The 19,149-nt window shown below is 54.0% G+C and overlaps 1 protein-coding gene across 16 annotated transcripts in view; it reads right to left on the bottom strand.

Annotated features, from left to right (window-relative positions):
• Positions 1-19,149, bottom strand: part of DYSF (dysferlin) — a 226,753-nt gene that overhangs the window by 56,954 nt on the left and 150,650 nt on the right. For all 16 annotated transcript variants that reach the window (XM_066378029.1, XM_066378031.1, XM_066378025.1 and 13 more), the window contains 5 exons: positions 17,915-17,944; positions 8,292-8,393; positions 8,030-8,191; positions 6,797-6,962; positions 6,246-6,322 (listed from right to left, as the gene is read on the bottom strand). In XM_066378029.1, coding sequence (XP_066234126.1) covers positions 6,246-6,322; positions 6,797-6,962; positions 8,030-8,191; positions 8,292-8,393; positions 17,915-17,944 — 537 coding nt within the window. The remainder of the gene's footprint in view (positions 1-6,245; positions 6,323-6,796; positions 6,963-8,029; positions 8,192-8,291; positions 8,394-17,914; positions 17,945-19,149) is intronic.

Below are 19,149 nucleotides of genomic sequence, written 5' to 3' on the forward strand. Positions count from 1 at the left end.
GCAACGGTAAGAATGGCATAAAGGCCGTGCACAGCTAGCACAGGTGAGGCACATGGAAGGCGCTCAGCCAATGCCTGCTTTCTCACTGCCCTTGGCACCACTGGCTGAGTGACACTCTCACATGCCACCAACTCCTTTTAAAAACCTCCCCGGACCTGACCAGGTAGTGGCGCAGTGGATAAAGCATTGGACTGGGATGTGGAAGGACCCAGGTTCGAGACCCCGAGGTCACCAGCTTGAGCGCAGGCTCATCTGGCTTGAGCAAAAAGAGCTCACCAGCTTGGACCCAAGGTCGCTGGCTCCAGCAAGGGGTTACTCAGTCAGCTGAAGGCCTGCGGTCAAGGCACATATGAGAAAGCAATCAATGAACAACTAAGAAGTCGCAACGTGCAACGAAAAACTAATGATTGATGCTTCTCATCTCTCCGTTCCTATCTGTCTATCCCTATCTATCCCTCTCTCTGACTCTCTCTCTGTCTCTGTTAAAAAAAAAAACCTCCCCGGTATCCCTGGTGGTTTCTCCCACCAGCTGAGCAACACCAACCCCTGCTTGGGCACGGTTCCTAAGCTGGAGCAGCTGAGTCCTCTTTCCTCAAGAACAAGAACCAGGGCATCATGCGGCTTTCCCAAAACCCTGTATAAGGGCGCCTTTGTTTTATGTCCACCATACCCTCCTATACTATAGGAAGTTTTCTGCATCTTTTCCTGGCATCAGGTCCTTGCCTGCCATGTTCTGGGACTGTGAATCAATGTTTCATAGGGTGAGTCCCTGGGCCACAGGGTTCAGTGGGCCTCAGAGTCAGGACTGGAGCCAGGTGACTTTTTTAGAGGCCGTTACAATAGTACCAGAGATGGGTCTCTCCATGGATTAGAACAAAGCTAGGTGGACAAGGCCAAGAGATGCTTTCCAGATGTGTGTGTGGGGGGGGGGGGGGCGGCTGGCAAGTGCAAAGGGTGAAGGAACAAAGAAGCACAACACATTCAAGAGGGAATGGTTCAAGGTCAAAGACACGGGCTGGAGGGGTGGGAGACCAGCTGAACCCAGGGCTCCCAGGGTTAGACCCTCTCTTCCTTTGAGCCTGAGCAGGGGGCTCTGGAGAGTGCACAGAAGGCCAAGCCCCAGGCCTTCCTCCCGTCCCGGGCAGTAAGAGCCTGAGAGATACACTCACCTGGGGCCAGGAAGGGCTCAGGAATACCTGGACGTGGAAGCCCCCTAGGACCTGGAGGGGAATTGGGAGCTACAGACCCACCCCTGCTCTGTGAAGAGGCATCACTGAGGGAACCCTCAACTCCCCTACACTGGCCCTCAGGGCTGCTCAGAGCCAGAGTTGGGCAGGAAGGCGGAAGAGCCGGTGGGCACGCAGCCAGGCCGCTGGATGGCTCTGGGGGGCTGGCCACAGGTTGGTGGGTGTGGTGTGACCCCAGAACAGACCGAATAAACTCCGTGTGAAACCCCCAGTTGCCCAGAGACTGGCTAGGTAGGCCAAGCAGCAGCTCTGCCCCTCCTATTCTCATCCTGAACCTCACAGAAGCCTTACTGTTATTTTTAATACAGTTCGTTTTTAGAAAGGTGAGAGGGAAACCGGCAGTTCACCAAGGCAAGAGAGAGAAAAAATAAAGCTAAACATAGTGCTCCAAAGATCTGGTCCAGCTTCCGAAATTACACGTTCCCCTTTGGGAATCGGGCATAATTTGCTGCTCCGGTTCAGGGAGCACATTTCCACCTTCACGGCGTCCCAAAGACTATAACCAGAGCAGCCAGCTCAAAATTAGCCCAAGCCAGGGAGGCAGGGAGCAGCCAGCCCCAGCACCCCACCCACCCCACCCCACTGGCATGGGCAACAGGTCCACGTGCCTTGGGAAGCCTCCTCCATGCTGGCCTGGGTTTCCTTTATAACCTGCAAGCCCATCTCTCTCTCTTCTCTCTCTCTCTCTCTCTCTCTCTCTCTCTCTCTCTGTCTCTCACACACAGTCCAACTACCAAGCCTTTGTCCCACCACTCTACCTACCAGGAAAGCCTTCCTCTCCCCTCTGCGGGTCCAGCCCCACCTCCTCGGAGAAGCTTTCCTGCTTACTTTGGCCGCACTGACCTCCAAAGACCAAGAGAATCCAAGACCTTGGTGTCCTTGTTAATAAACCATTTCATCACTTTGACGTTAACTCGGAGCATCTCATCTTAAATCTGCTACACATCTCTCATCTGCCTCCCACTCCAAGTGAGAACGTCCTCAGTGTACTCCTCCTCTTCATCACTCCTCAACACACATACACCCCACCCCCAGAAAGTCTCCTTCTCTGGACACTTCAAAAGGAGACTCCCTACCCAGGTGGTCTCTCAGAGTGACAAGCATGAGTCTCCCTTCACCAGGTGACCCCAGGGGCATCTAGTGCTTGGAAGAGGGGTGACATGTGGAGTGGACAGAGGTACCATCTCTACTTTGAGCTTTAAGTTCCTCTCTAGGAAATGGGGAGACACTCAGAGTGCTCCTGCATGCTATTTCTCTCCCCATCTCCATAATCAGAACATCAAGAATTAAGTTAATGAAGAAGCAGCTTACTAAACAAAGACCCCAATTTTGTTTTAAAGATAGAAATAGAGTTCAATTCAGAGTCAGAAACAGACTCGGAGACGGAAAGAGAAGCCCGGGAATGCAAGGATAGAGAATGTTGTGTTGGGGGCGGTTCAATCAGATTGCGTTCTTAATTGAAGGCAATGATATTTGTTCATTTTCCTATATTTTCCAAATTTTATATAACGAATGTATATTTATAATCAGATAAAAATGAAGAACACGCCCTTTCTTTTAAGACAGTGCACTAGATGGAATGAAATTCCTCCATGTCCCTTCTCTGAGGTACACCCAGGCCTGCCCTCAGAAATGTTAAAGGTCAAGGCCATGATTCCTGCAACACCACCAGAGACTAGACACACCCTCGAAAGTTTGCGCACACACCTGCTCCTAGCCTCTCCCTACCTCTCATGCACATTCATGTGCATGCATCACACACACACACACACACACACACACACTACCCCCACGCCCAGGCTACAGGTCTAAAATCTACATAAAAGACAGCAACACAGACCAAGAATGCACTGTGGAGTTAACCAGTGTGAGCCTATCTCATGCAGCCCTCATCATAACAGAGAAAAGTTCACACAGTCAGGCACCCACCCTCGAGGGACCATCTTCACCCCCACAGGTGGGTGCTGACCTACAAGCCCTGAAATATAAAAGTAGAGAGATCTGCCTTATTCACACATTTTGGAATGTCTCTAGAATTGGCCACTCTTGACAGAACCCAAAACATTTCTAGAACCTTGAGAAACATGTCAGTCCAATGACCTGAGCATCAGGAAAACCTCAGGTGATACTTTCTAACCTGTGGCAGGCTCATCCCAGAACCTAGGCAGATGATGGTGGGAAAGGTCATCGGCAGAGAAGGCGCACCTGAGGAAGGAGCGGCAGGAACCAAGAGAGAAGCCAGATCTGGCAAGAGCATATTTGAAGTTGGGGAGGACCCTCAGCTGGGTCCCCACAGCCGGGACCTGGTGAGCACAGCAGTGGGGCCACATCGTGGAGAGAAAGAAACAGGCTGCTGAGAAATACGGGTTGAACAAACAGAAGCTGGGAAAAATCCAAATTCTATCAGACTTTTTGTCGCTCCCGTCCCCAGAGGCCAGGGCCCTCCATTCTGTCTGCACTGGTGGAGTGGAGAGGGGAGATAGCCCAGCCAGAATTATATGGCAAACCACTTGCAACTGGAACCCACTGCCTCCTGGATCAGCCTACAAATACCTGGTCCTCCCAAGTGCCAGGGGATGTGCAGGAAAGACGGAGTGAGTAACAGATTTCCTGGACCAACCAAAGTGAACGAATGGATCTCAGAGAAAAACACAATACAAAGGCAGTTTTCCCCAAACCTCCCATCAGACCCCATCAGGGCAGAGCTTCCTAGACACCAGGACGGGTTTCTCCTCTGGCCTCCGGGCTCCCTGAGGAGGGCTAGGTCTCTCCCACCGGCCGGGGAGATCAATGAGAGCAGAGCTCAAGCCTCCTCCATCACAGCAGGTGGATCTCACATCTTCCTTTTCCCTGCTCACCTCTGAGATCCTGCGAGCCTGTCCCCATGTGGGCACACACCCAAAACCCCTGATCCCAGCTCTCCACCCTCTGTTTCGCCAGCAGCTCTAGCAGAGTGGCCATGTGCTCCCACAGAGAGGACAGACCCTGCCCCAGTTCATGACGCCAACACCAGGAGGATGACCAGACTGGGCCTCCCCACCATCTGCCTCTGGCCGTGCTTGTAGCCCGCAGGACCCAAAATAGTCCCTCCTCCTCTGAGTCTGTAGACATTTAGAGATCAGCACATACAGATCAGAAATCCTGCTAGGCAAGCCCCAAGCTTCCCCGCACAGACTCAGAGAGCTCCCTGAGAGGGTGGAAAGTGGGAGCCAGGATCAGGTAGATTGGAGTTTGGAGCAAACTATCTGCCTAATCCAGTGACAAACACCCTCCTGGGCCGGAAAGTACTGGCATCCAGTGTAGCTGAGTCCTTGTGAAGCCATCTGAAATTTCCACCTGGCTTTCCCCAGTCAAGAGAAGCTCCTTCTTAGATCACCCTACAGAGAGTAGGCAGGTCATCCATCCTCCGTCTGTCCACGCACCGACACACCCATCAATCCAGGCAGACTTCACTGAACACCTCCTACTAAGTCAGGCCCTCTGCTGGGCATTAAGGACACAAAGAGGAATGCGCCCAGTCACTACCCTGAGCCTCGTCTAGGGAAGATGCTGCCACTTACAGAGACAAGCAGGCGCGAGCTAAGGTAAGTGCGATGACCGAGATACAGACAAGACTTGCAGGAAAAGAGGAGGAGCCAGGAAAGAATGCTGGAAGGAGGTGACCACAACTAAGTCGAATTTAAAGAATGACCACAAGTTGCTAGAGGTGTCCCCAGAAGAAAGGGCCATGTGGCAGAGCCCTAGAGAGCCACAGACAGGAGAGAAATGGTGAACTTGGGACTTCTGAGGACTCTCAACATCAGTGAAGCTATAGAGCAAGACCTCTTGCTTTGGCAGCAGCAAGGCCCAGGACTGAACACAAGAGATAGTCCCTTGGAAGTGAACAATGAGCCAGTGAGAAAGACATTGATGTCAGCCCTGAATGTCCGAAGGAAGCCCTGTAAACACAGCTCCAGGGACAGCTTTGAAGATCCTGAGCCCAACACCCCAGTTTGCTCTCCTGTTCTCAATGCTAATATTTGATTGATGATTTTAAAAAAAGCAAAATCCTCTGAAATGCTACGCCATCCCTGAGTTAATAAACAGACCGCGAGCCTGCGGACCCAAGTGCATCTACTTAGACTAGGAGACTTTGCCTCCAGGCAGCCCTGGGAGCCCCAGGTGCCAGAGGTGTGATCAGCATCATGCAAAGCTGAGAGGAAGGTGACAACCTAGAACAGATGGCCAGTTCAAGGCCTGTGCTCACCCTGAGGCCTTTCTCCATCTCCACTGTAGGGGGGACTAGGTGGTCTCAGTCCTACAGGAGCCAGAGCCAAGCCCGGCTCAGTAAGAGATGCCACAGGACTCCTGCCATGCTGTTCAGCATGGGTGTCTGACTCACCAGTTGGCCCTGTGTCACTGAGCACACAGCAAAGGGCCGCCTCTTACATGCTGCAGGGTTGGGTACTCTTGCAACAAGGCCCTCTCCTGCCCCTCTCCCTTCCTTTACCTAGAGGCGGAGGGATGGAGGAGGTGGGGACACTATTGGCTTGGACACAGACTGCCCCTTTTGAACTGCCTCCAAGTGCCACCAAGCACGGGTCCAGAGGGTCCTGGCCGAGGCAAGGTACTGGGACCGGAGCGCCCCAGGGAGTACCCAGTCACTCCCACCCTGTCTGCTTTTCTTCCCACCCTGACTTCCAGGGTGCTCTCCAGTGGGGAGCCCTCAACATGACCTTCAAGGCAGAGGAGCTCTCTTTCTCATATGCTTTGGGGAAAATATCAGGTCGTACCCAGAAAACCACACAGAGCCTCCCCCCAACCAGACTGAAAGCTCCGCCTAGGTCCCCGCACCTGTACAGCGCCCAGCCACCAAGGTACAGAGGGCGGTCTCTTGCAGAGGCCACATGATAAGGAAGGGAGAGCAGGAGGAGTGGGGGGTCTGAGGAGGGGATGGGGGCAACCATGGCAGCTCTGGGCGGGAGCAGTGTCTCTCAGCAGGAACCAGCACCATCCTACCTGGACGGGGAGGAGGGGCTCCTTGTCATCGATGTCAATGAGCACATCTTCCCCAGGACTGAGTAAGCTCACATCATCTGTGGAGAGAGCGGTGTCCTCCAGGGTCTTGCCATTCCTCTTCCACAGGACTCAGGCAGGGAGCAATGACACAAAACCCCTCTGTCCTCCACACTTCTCGGTCTGTGTCTTTCTCCCCCTCCCACGCAGTTCTTCCCACTCCCATCTCTGTCCCCCCATCTTCCTTCACTTTCCCTGTCTCGTCAGTTCTCACTCTTCCTCTCCTCCCTCCGCATCCCCCTGAACTCCCAGCATCTCTTTCTCCCCTCCCACGACAGCCCTCAGCCCGCAGCCCACAGGCACGGGTGCCCGCTCCCGGTGTGCCAAGCCCAGATCGGGGCTATGCCCTGAGGATGACGAGGTCCCGGCCTTCTGACCAGCTGAGCAGAAATCACCTTCTCATTCGGGTGCCAGTAAAAGGGGGGCTTCAGGACACATCTTGATGGGAAGTCCCGCCTGCCCCAGCCCACCACGTCAACAGCCCCTCCGCCTACCTGGGCCACCCTGTGGGGATGGACTCTCCCCTGAGTAGGGGTCACACAGGAAGCTCTCCAGGGAGCGGATGGTACACTGGCCCACCACAGGCCGGCGGCCAAACTGGCGGTTATCAATGACCTTGACCACGATGGGGGGACAGTAGAGCTCCTCCCTGGGCAGCATCTAGACAGAGGAGGAGGGATGCTCTGAGCAGTGGCTGAAACCCATCTCTGGGAAGTCTCAGAGGAGGGAGGGTCCCTTCCTCACCGAACAAGCCCCCAAAGAGAGAACGACTATAAACCCACAGATAATCTCCAGTGGTCATAACTCCAGAGTGGTGGCTAGCCGCCTGAGAGCAGGCCAGGGAAGTGGAAACACACACCTTCCCCCCGGCCCTGGCACACTGCACATGGAAGCTGACGTTTCCCCCTCAGCTCTACCTTCCAACCACGTCAGCTCAGCCCAAAGTGAAAGCAAGTCTCCTTTCCCTGAACCCTCACGGGCTGGGAGGGGAAGAGGGGAGAAGTTGGCCCAGGACTCAACATTTCTTGCAGACAGTCCCCCCCAAGTGGATACTCAAGAGTTGGCTTACAGACCCAGATTCTCCCCCCACCCCCACCCCACCGCCCCAGCCCCTAAAGCACTTTGAACACAACTTGAAATAATTTATATGCTCTCCTTCGGTGGCGGGTTTGGCTCAGCCAAGAGGAGGCTCCTGTTGACAGCCACTGGGCCTGGAATTCCTATAGTGCTTTCATCTTGCAAACCATGTTCCTTTCCTCAGGCTCGCCTTGCTCCCGCCACGAGGTCCAGGCAGCCCAGGAGCTGGAAAGGTCGGGGGCCTGAGGCCGGAGGGGTGAGCCCGTCTGCAGAGGCCCAGGGCATGGGAGGTTTGGAGGAGTCATGGGAGATCCGAGCCCTGGCAGGACCCCGGAGGGGCTTCAAGGGATGGAGACCTGCCCTGATAGGGAGAGCAGCCACAGATGACGGGTCCCTGGGCCTTCGGTGGACTTAGGATCTGGGCGTGAGGGGGCAAGCCGGCCCCATCCGTGTTGCTCACAGGCTGCGCCCCTTCTAGTGAGAATAGTGGGAGCATTTCCTCCCCGTTGTCACAGACCAATGAGGTGGGAGAGATTCATGACCTGTACAGATTACCACAGAGAGTTGGAGTAGACCCCATACTCTTGGGGTCACAAGAAGATTCTAGACACCAGGACAATGGAAAGGGACAGAAGGGGGTTCAGGCTTACCACTTCCATAAAGAGGGTGCAGATGTCAAAGTTAGGGTTCTTCCGGAGGTTCCTGATGACGCAGGACTGTACCGACTGGCCCCCACACTCCACCACGAGGCTGGGGGAGGAGACGCTGGCCAGCTGGTAACTCTTCATGTTCCGCAGGCCCCATGCCAGGATCTGGGGACACAGAGTGAGGAGGAAGGCTGGGAAGGCCCTGGGCCCCCAGGGAAGGAGGTCCCGGCTGCCCTCCCACTCCCCGTGCGGGAGCCAGGCTCACCTCGATGGCGGTGCGCTGCAGAACTGGCTTGATGTTCTGGGGAACCATGTAGATGTTGGCCTCCCTCTGTGGTGGCGGGTAGGGCAGGTCTGTGTCCTCCGACTACAGGGGACATCAGGTGGAACAGAGACAAAGGTGAAAGAAAGAGCAAGGCAGAGAGACAAGAAAGGAGGGCAGGTGAGACAGAAAGAAGGACGTGCACGAGAGAGACGGAAACAGAGAAGCAAGGGCACACAGGTGGGCAATGGGCAGGCAGAAACGAGGGAGCTAAGTCAGTTTCTCAGGCATCGTCTTCTCTAGGACCACAACTCAAGTACCACGGCCCAGGGTTCAGGTTACTCTATTTCAAATGAACCCCAGGTCACCCCTCCTCTCATAATTCAGGCTCTGATGCACCAACCATCTGGCTCAGGGCCACCCCATCTCTGACATAAACACACGCACACACGCACATGCACTGCCCTCTCCATCCTGACACATTCCTTCTCAATCCCAGAGAAGAACATGTGGCCCCCCCTGGCCTGGTTCTCCTGCCTCCTGCCTCAGACTCTCCCACTTACAATCCACCCAGAGTTCCAGCCCCACCCCCACACCCACACTCAGACACCTGTCAGCCCTCTCATACCTGCCTACCCTGAGGACAGAGCATGTGCACTGGGGGCCAAAGCGCACTGACCAATAGGAGAAAGGGACATAAATGGCCAACATCTACAGGCACCAAAGGGCGCCGCTGGGGAGGCTCTTCACCACAGACCAGAGTTGAGAGCAGCATATGTCAACTTTGACCTTCTAAGGATTTGCCAAAAGACGTGAGCAAGAATCCCCCAAATCACAAAGAATTACCTGGGGAAGCAGGCAGGGCGAGGGAAGTAGGTACCACCATGGATGAGCCAACTACCACATCTCACAGTGATTATAACACAGGCTCTGGGTATAAATCCTGTCTCTGCCACTTGCTGAGTTCCATAAGTTATTGCACCTCTCTATGGCTTATTTTTTCATCTATAAAATAAAATTATCAACCTCTAAAGGTTAGTGTGAGACCTGAAGAAGTTAATACAACATTTAGAATAGTGCCTGATTCATGTAAACTCTCAAAGGTAGGACTACAAGCCCCCGTGGCACCTTCATAACAATTAGAGAAATATGTCCCTTTCTCAAAGATCTTAACTTCCATGACAGAAAATCGCCGTATTTCACTAGATTATTAGAACAAGACACTTTACTGCCACCTACTGGAAGGTTGTTATAATAAATACCAATATATGATGTCGGCACTGGAAATGCACAGCCTGCACATCCACACATGGAGTTCTCGGCCCTCAGGAAATGTTAACTACAAAGAAAAGGGCTCTGCTGGACACTTACAGGGCTCGCCTCATGTCATCTTATTTAATAAACAAGGAAACTATTGGAGTCCTTCTCCAAGTGGCTTGCTCTGGGTTCTACCTCAAAGGACAGTGTTTCCATCTATAGATGCTCCGACATCGATCACAGGAGCAGCTGGAGCACAGACACTCGACCTCTCACTCCCACCTCATCACCTCACAACTAATCCCGGCTGTCAATCATGCCTAATGACACACCGATGATGTGATGCTGTCCAACCTATAGTGGTCAGAAGCTCATTTCTAGAATGAGCCTAGGCCTTGGTTCTCATTTCAGTCATGCTACTTTCTAGTTGTTCGACCTTGGGCAAATTTCTCAACCTTTGAGACTCATACCCTCATGTGAAGATCCAGGATTACAATACCCTTACGAAGTTGCTCTGAGAATTCAACGAGAGAAGAAGTACCAAGGGTACCTGGCACATAGGAAGTGCTTAATAAAGAGCAGTGGCCATATGATCACTGTATCACTGTTGGTGCCACCATTCCTACCATTGGTCTTGCTGTTGACTTGGCAGAGCGGTGTGAGAGAGCCAAGCCACCAAAAGCACCTTTCAGGACAACACTGGCTTCACAACTATCCCTACGTCACCAGGGAACAAAGTGACAAAACTCACTATCTTCCTCCACACCCACAATGCAGATGGCATGATGTAGGAAGCACCTTCATTTTAGACTGTCTGAGAGACATGCCATCAGAAGAAGGGAAGGGTGACATGCAGGGCTGCCACGGGGCACAACTCCAGGGGCTTCTATGCACATCACAGTCCTCATGAATGGTGCCCATGGAAGGTGCAGGCAGGGCCTGGACAGCCACCATGATGGCCTGGCTGCTATGGGGACACCTGGCTTAGTGCCTGTCATTGGCACTCCAAGGCCACCAGCTGCAGTGGCTGCTCATCAATGGCTGCCTCTTTAAAGGAAGGGTGAGAGCTGAAGGCCTGCTCATGGTCAGTTTGTGGCCTGCTTGAGGCTGATGCCCAGGCCAACGTGGGTCCAGGGCCAAAGAAGGTATCAGGGAGGGAACTGTGCCCCCCCCCAAAGCCCTCCTGAGTGGGCAGACCGAAAGATAAGCCTTCCTCTCACTCTCCTTAAATCACCCAGGAAAGCTCATTCTTACATTTCCTCCCAGACATTCTTCTCCCAGCGCCCAAACTCTGGGCAGCGTCCCTCTGATCCGTTTTATCCCTCATTTCCATGTTCCACCCTTCTTTCCGGTATCTCCTGAGCTCCAAGTTGATGACATTTCTCTCTAGATGCTGAGGACCAGGCCCCCCATTTTCAGGAATCTGTTCATGGAGGAGGACAGGGAACAAGAACCTCAAGAAGGACAGACTCCAGTACCGTTTGGAGGAGGCCCTGGAGGAAGAAGGCAGGTGCACACAGCTGTGGAGCGCCAGGCCCAGCGCAGGCAGCGGGAGAGACAAGCAGAGACAGTGGTTAGCGTGTCCCTGGAGCAGCTTCCTCCGCGCCAGGCCACCGTTCTCATCCCAAGGCCATCTCCACCCACCTCGTTGTCCCCAGGGGTCCCAGGACATCCTTCTTCCCTGTCACTTGTTGCCACCCCCCAGGACCCCCGCCTCTGCAGGCCCCCCTTCCACCAGGCCTGCAAGCTGCCATGATGGTCCTTTGTATATCCCCCTCTCCTCTGTGCATACCTGTGAAGTTATCACTGTAAACACCTGCAACGTTATCACTGCGCATTGATGCCTGCACACTCTCTGGCTCCATAACTCAGTCTCATCTGGTCCTCCCCAATTTTCCACACTGCCTGCTGAATCCTTTCCTTCCACTTTTAAAGATGGTCTCACCTGACCTGTGGTGGCGCAGTGGATAGAGCATTGACTTGGACCGCTGAGGTCGCCAGTTCGAAGCCCCAGGCTTGCCCAGTCAAGGCACATATGAGAAGCAACTATGAGTTGATGCTTCCTGCTCCTTTCCCCCTGCCTTTTTCATTCTCTTTATCTCCTTCTCTCTCTCTCTAAAACAATAAATAAAATCTTAAAAAAAAAAAAAAAGGGTCTCTCAGATCCAACCCTGCTCTGTGTCCTCTCCAATAGCTCCTTCCCTCCCCTCTCTCTCTGCTGAAAAGAACTGCCTGCATCTGCTGCCTCTCGCTTCCACACGACCCTCTGTCCGATGCACTGAGCTCGGTCCTCTGCATCCCCTCCCTGGACACTTCTATCTCCAAAGTTAACAAGGACCTGCTTGCAACTCACCCACAGGCCCCTCACCAGCTCCTGTCTCTCGCTCCCTCAGCAGCATCTGGCCAGCTAAAACTGTCTCCCTGGGTCCACACAGGCCCTCCTCCCGCTGCCCTCTGCTTGTTGAGACCCTTCCTCTGCCCAGCCCTTTCCTAGGCTTTCTGCTCCCAAACATCTCTCCTAAGCTCCAGACCCACGAGTCCGACCTCTTACTGCTCAGTTCATACATGTGTCCCAGTGGCCTTTCACACTGAACTTGTCCAAAATTGTATTCTTTAACTTCCCCCCTCAAAGCCTGCTCTTCTCAAATGCCTCAGAAACCCAGCACACCATCCACCATGACAACCAGGTCAAAAAGGCCCATGCCATCCTCAGCTCTCCTCCCCCTTGCCACCCTATCTCTGATTGGTCACCCAGCCTTGGCAATTTTGTCCACTAAATCTCTTGCATGTGCATCTACCTGTCTTTCTTCCTCAGCTGGGGTCACCACTCTGTCGTGCCTGGATTCCCCAGCACCCTGCTATGTGGTCTCCTTGCATCTGGTTTTGCACACCGCTCCCACAACAAAGGCATGCTGTGGGCTGCAGCCAGGGGGTGTCACTCTGCTTAAGACCCATCAGATTGCCCACCCACTCAGGATGAAGTTCAAGCTCCTTGGTGCAGCCTCTAAGACCCCTCATCTTCTAGCTCCTTCTGACCTCTCCCATCTCACCTCTTACCAGATAACTTTCCCTTCTAAGACCCCAGTTAGTGAGGAGCCATCCCAACGACTATGCTCAATGCCTGCCCTGGGAGGCTGCCAGAGATGCCATGCTGTCTTTACCTGTGAGGCTTGAAGCTTGTGGGCCCTTCTGTCTGAATGCTCTCTTCCCACTTCATCTAGCTACCTCCTACTCAGCTTCAGGTCTCTATTTAAATCTTCCCCAGGGCCCTAAGCTTAAGTTAAGCACCCCCATGGCTCCCATAGCAACTTGACCCTCTCCAGTTGAAAGACACATCACACTGGGCCATCTCTATGAACTCGTCTGTCTATGTCCCCGGTTAAACCAGCAATTCTGCACACAGGGACCACAGTTGAATCCCCTGTCCAATAAATAAAGGATTATGAATTGATAGTTGAAGGAAGGGAAGGAGGGAGGGGAGGCCAAGGGATAAATGGGTGAGTGAATGTGTGAATAAAGAACTGGCTCCTTGCCCTAGCTGCTTGGCTCAGTGGTAGAGCATCAGCCCAGTGTGTGGAAGTCCCGGATTTGATTCCCGGCAAGGGCACACAGGAGAAGCGGCTATCTGCTTCTCCACACTTCCCCCTCTTCTTTCTTTCTATCTCTCTCTTCCCTTCCTGCAATCAAGGCTCCATTGGAGCAAAGTTGGCCCGGGCACTGAGGATGGCTCCGTGGCCTCTGCCTCAGGTGCTAGAATGGCTCTGGTTGTGGTTGCAACAGAGCAACGCCCCAGATGGGTAGAGCATTGCCCTCAGTGGGCCTGCTGGCTTGCCTAGTGGGCACATGTGGGAGTCTGTCTCTCTGCTTCCCTGCTTCTCATTTCGGGGGGGGGGGGGGGGGAGGGGATAATAAATAAATAAATAAATAAGAACTGGCTCCAAGCCCTGGCGGGTAACTCAACTGGTTAGAACATTGTCCCCATACACCAGGGTTGTGGGTTCAATCCCTGGTCAGGGCACAAACAAGAAGTAAGTAACCAATGGGGTAAGAAAAAAAAAAGATGATGCAACCAATGAATGCATAATAAGTGGGACAATAAATCAAAGTTCCTCTCTCTCTCTCTCCTTTCTTCTCTCTCTCTCTCTCAAATCAGTAAATAACATTTTTAAAAAAGAACCAGCTCCAATATACTCTCTGCTCCTTCCCAACACTCTCATCTGTTCCAGCCTGCTCCTTGGGTCCTCACAAGCTCCCCTCCCCTGGGCCTGCTCATGGCTCCACTGTTTGAATGGGCTTCCCTTGCCCTCTTCCTAAATCAGCATATCTTTCAGGGCCTGGTTCAAGCTCTCATCCTCCAGGAAGTCTCCCCAGCCACACTAGAAAACTCTTATAAGCCTACTCTCTGACTTGTTTGAATTCTCAGTGACCCCGTGCTTGGTTTCCCAAGGTCCTAGCAGGTCCCTGACGTCTCACATGTAGAAGTCCTGTGGCCCCAGCCAGGTGGCCAGCTCCATGCCTGAGTTTCTCAGGTTTTTCTAGTCCAGCCAACCTGAGGTCCAACACCTCCGCCAGGGCCGTGATTCTGAGGAGGGGTGGGCTGCAGTGGCCCTTAACAGATCTGGGGAAGCATATCAGCACTGCCAGGCAGGAGTAGATGTAGACTGAACGTGCCACCAGGACATCCTGGTTCACTGTCCTGTGTGTGACAGGGGGCTGTAAGGAACACAGACCTCAAAGGCACCCTAAGAATATAAGCCTATTAAATAAAGCAACATCTGACCAACCCCTCCTTGATCACCCTCCCCACCCAACTCTGAATGCAGGGCAGACCTGGGGCTGCTCCACTAGCAGAGTTCTACAGGGTGCAAGCCATTCAGACCAAGACATGAGGACCCAAGGACAAACGAGGCTCTCTCCCACCTCAGAGCAGAACCCACCTTAATGCCCCCCTTAGTCTGTCCATCCTGCTGGTCAGTTCAGTACAAGGGGCCAAGGCCCTGAACCATGAGGGGGATTTCCTCCCCAAATTCCAGGAGCCACCACACTAGACAGACATTCATTCCCAGGGCAGGGGGACGTGATGGCCAGTCCACCCAACCACCTAGGTCCGTCCTGCCACCAGCAGCCCATAGGCCCCCACCCCACCCAGGAGGGAACAGTCAGGGGACCCTCTGGACATTCAGATCTTGGGTCCTCAGAGAGCTCCAGGCAGGGGCAGCCAGACAGGCTGGGAGGGCTCCATTGTCTGCCTGCCCCACCCAGCTCGTTAGGAACAACATGTTGCTCTAATTACACTCCGGAGGAAAAACAGTGTTTTAAATTAAGGCCTTGGGGGAGGGATGGGGGATGGGGGACCACTGGGTTTATTTTCCTGATTGCAAAACACCAAATTTTTCCTTCTAGTGGACTTGGGGGTGCAGGAGAGTTCCTCGTGTACATCTCAGACTGAAAGCCATACCCTGTTGCCTGGACTTGGAAGAGAAGAGGGAGGAATATCTGGTTGGCCTGCTGAGCCCCCAGTGAAAATAGCCACAGAGCACCAAAGTCCCTTCTGCCAGGGCATCCCCTCCGCAGGGCAGGGCAGGGCAGGGCAGGCGGTGGAACCAAGGGCACTACTGCAGCCACACCTCCATCAGCAGTCAGGACCACAGCCCGCTCCTGCCTGAGCCCCAGGTGGGGCGTCCTCTGCACGCGCCACAGCCACGGGCGCTGGGCACTAAGGAATCAGCCATCCCCTCTTCTGCCGCGTGTGCGTGCACGTGTGCGTGTTCTTGCGAGTGTACATACTCGCACACCCTCAAACGTACATGTGCACACTCTCCAGTTCTCAGGAAATCTAAAATTGCAGTTTCTTTGAACTCATTCCCCTTGGCAGCACGGACTGCCTTTGTTCTCCAGACAAAAAGGAAAAGAAACGAGACAGAGGGCTCAGAAGAGGCGGGAGAAGGAGGGAGAGAGGGAGCCAGGGCCAAGGAGCAAACAGAGGCAGAGGGAAACTCGAAGGGAGAGCGGGAAGAGGGGAAGGCGAGCACGGCTCAGGGAGAGGGGAACTCAGGCAACATGGAAAGACAAGCTGCGGAGCCAGAAGGAAAGCCTCCTCCACCCATGCTCCCTGCAGCGACCCGGGTCTCCTGGAGGTCACCAGTCTCAATGATAGGACGAGACAGTTCACCTTCCCTGCCAAGAGCCCCGGAAAGGGGCCCTCCAGGCGGCCATAAAGCCTGAGGGAGAGAAAAATCTCACCCAGCACACTGACCCCAAGTGATGACATGCCCCCAGCCCAAGGTACTGACACCTGGACTCCCACCCTCACCCCTCTGCCAACCCCTGCTTCAGAAGTGAGCTCAGTGTCCCCTCTTCCAGGAAGCCATTCCCACTGTCCTCCATCTGCTCTGGGAGCCCTTGGCATGAACAGATGGCATTTCATCTCCTTCACAGACACTTTGTGTCCCACACAACCTTGGGCTGCACTGGCCTAAAGGCACTCCCCACTGAGAAGCCATCCTTAAACCATTCTTCAGTGTCACCTCAGGCTCCTAGCTTGTTTCTCCTCCTGCCCTGTGCTTCCCAGCCCACACTCCCTATAGCCAGACAACTTCCTAACCCCCCATCTGCGCTCTCTGGTCCAAGAATCTAAACTGGCATGGCTTATCATGGCCCTCCAGGATGGCTGGAGCGATTCCCACAGCGATCAGGCTGGGAGCCTGGACGGGGCTGAATGAGGGATATAGGCAAGAGCTTAGCAAATGCAAAGACAGAAAAACCCTGCGCAGACGTCCAGCTTCCTACAGGGCCAGCAGCAGTGGCAGAACCACCTGCCCCACCCAGTACCAAAGGTTCTCAAAACCAAACAGGACCCAGGAGTTTGGCCTGAGGCTTAGCCTTCAAGAGTAGGGGAATGGATGAGTTACAGCCCCAGGATGAGGTGGGGGCCCCAGGGGATGAGGGGGTCACAAGGTCATCTTCTAGGGTGGTTCCCTGGACGAGGTGTTACTCCCTCTATCCTCGGAGCGGGAGTCGGTACCTTAGCCTGGCCCTGGGCCCCACACTCCCAGGACTTGCTCTCGCCTGGCCCTAGTGACCCACACCTACCCTTAGCCTGTGGCCGGCCCTGCAGCAGGACACTTGGCCCTCTTTTGGGCTCTGGCCCAAAAGCTGCAAATTTGGATTTGCTTCCTGACAAGGAGACCATAGCCAGATCCTTGCTCTCAGAATATGAGCCTTCACTGTTATAAATTACAAATCCAGTTATTAAGGATTTTAACTTTTTTATAATAACTCATCCCTGGGCTGGGTCTTCTTCGGAGCAGGCTGTGGGTTTTGGCCACAGAATACTCTCAATCAAGAGAGGGCTCCGTGCTGCTTCCCTGGACAGGACTCTGCTCCCCTTTCCAAATCGGCAGTCTTTCCAACTGCAGCCAAAAGCAGGAGGCTGCCTGTCAGGCACAATTATGGCCAGCTCATTTGGCAGACCCCACCTCGGTCTGGGAGCAAAAGGAAGTGAGGTAAGGGGTGCGGGGCCTGCAGATCCCACATCCTGACCCTGCACTTCAAGTCCAAATTGCACTGAAAATGTCAAATGGTGTTCGCTCCTCGCCTGGGGATTCCCTGACGGCAGGAAGTAGCTGCCCTCTGCCCAGCCCCCCATCTGACTAGAGCTCTCATTCCTGTCTCTCCGCCCAGGCCTCTGCCCTGCTCTTTCATGAGGACCCTCTCACAGATGTACGGAAGCCATAGGGAATGTGCTCCTCAGCACCACCACCCCCCATGCCGTGACAAAGGATGAAACCTTGCTTCATCTGAATGCAAATCCCAAACTCCTTCTAGAACCTAGGAATCCCCAACCCAGCCCAGCCCCTAAACCATTCAGGCCCTAAACTGGTGCTGGGTCCGTTGGACCAAAGGCAGGTTTCCCACCTACTTCCTGCAACTACGTCTGGCTAATGCCACCTCCACCAGAAAGGCTTCCTTGGCTACTCTGGCCTCTTATGAACATTTTCTTTTTGAAAACATGCCACCTGGTCCTCAGCCAGATGAGATGATGTACACTGCTCACAAAAATTAGGGGATATTCCAAAATGAATTGAAGCGATAAAATATCCCCTAATTTTTGTGAGTATATGTCTGTCCATAAGGTCTAGCTGAATCTGGCCTCCAACAGGCTCTGAGGCCAGAATCATTCCAGGACACAGCCCAGGCAGCCCTGGATCCACATAGTGTGGGCAATGAAGTCCAGATAGGTCTCCATGTGACAGATGCCCACTGGGGAACAGGCTCCAGAGCCTGTGCCCAGGGGATGGCTTTTCCCTTTCCCCTGTCTCTGCCCACCCACCCCCAGCCACGGCCACAGCCATTAGGGCCCACCTCACCTCTTCCAGGAGCCGGGATGTATCCTGCACCTGGACCACATCATGGGACGTTCCACACCCAGGAGATGGTACAAAGAGGGGAGGAGGGATAAAAGTTCACCATTAGAGACAAGGAGCATTGGACTCGGGCAGAAATCAGCACTCCAGACACCACCTAAAAGGGGCCAACAGAAAACACCTCCCATCCAGGGCAAGGTCCTTGTGCTTCTAGCCACACCCTGCACGTGGTCCCTGAGAGAGAAGGTGTGACGGACGTTGATGCGGAGGGACTGTTAGGAGAGGAGGCCAAAACAAGCCTAGAGGCCAGGCGTCTCTGAAAGTGACAGGAGACATGGAAAGCTGGCAAACAGGTGGTGGGAAGGTCCGGACCTGCGCAGCAGCCCCAGGAAGAAGAGGCCTCAGGTCCTGGGCTGCTCTTCCTATCGGAGCAGGTGAACTTGGGGTGCCAAGAAGAAACAACCAGATCCCCGGGGTCTGGCAGACTGAGATCGGGGGCTTGGACTTGGCAAGAGAGGGATGGGGAAAGACACAAGGGCAGGTGGGGGGAGAGACAAAGGGTGGAGTGGGGGCAGGGATGAAGGAGGACCTGCACGGGAAGAGCTGTCTGCAAATCCTGTGGGCTGCCTCATAAGGGGAGGAGGCACCCAAACAGAGTCTGGATGACCACGTCTCAGAGCTGCAGTGGAGCCTAGCCAAGAACAGGATTTCCTGAACCAAATGAGCCTGAGCACCACAGTGAAAGGTCTGCATTTTCTACCGTGATGCCCAGGAGAAAGGAGGAGGGCAGAGACAAGGGAACCAGACCCCATCCTAGCAGAGGAAAGAACCCGGTCACGCTAGGAACAGTGAGTTGGGAACTGTAGCCTAAATCAGAGCTTCTGAAACCCGAGTACGTGTCAAAACCCTCTGAGGGCTTGTAAACACACAAGCTGCTGCCCCTCAGAGTTGGCGTCAGTAGTGGGACCCAAGAAGTATTTCCAACAACATCCCAGGTGACGCGGCGGGGAGAACCGCTGGGCTAAGTCGACGCTCTCAGCCCCGGCTGCATGTTAAGATCCCCTGGGTAGCTTTGAAAACTACCGATGCCTGATGGGTTGCACTTCGTTTGGTCTGGGGTAGGGCCTGAGCACCGAGGATTTTTAAAACTTCCCAGGGAATTCTAACATGCAACCTGGCGAAGAGACACTGGGCTGAGTGAGAATGAGGTCCCTTCAATCTGAGAGTGTGATCTTCTC

This window comes from Saccopteryx leptura, chromosome 3, assembly GCF_036850995.1.
Source record: "Saccopteryx leptura isolate mSacLep1 chromosome 3, mSacLep1_pri_phased_curated, whole genome shotgun sequence".
Taxonomy (NCBI): Eukaryota; Metazoa; Chordata; class Mammalia; order Chiroptera; family Emballonuridae; genus Saccopteryx; species Saccopteryx leptura.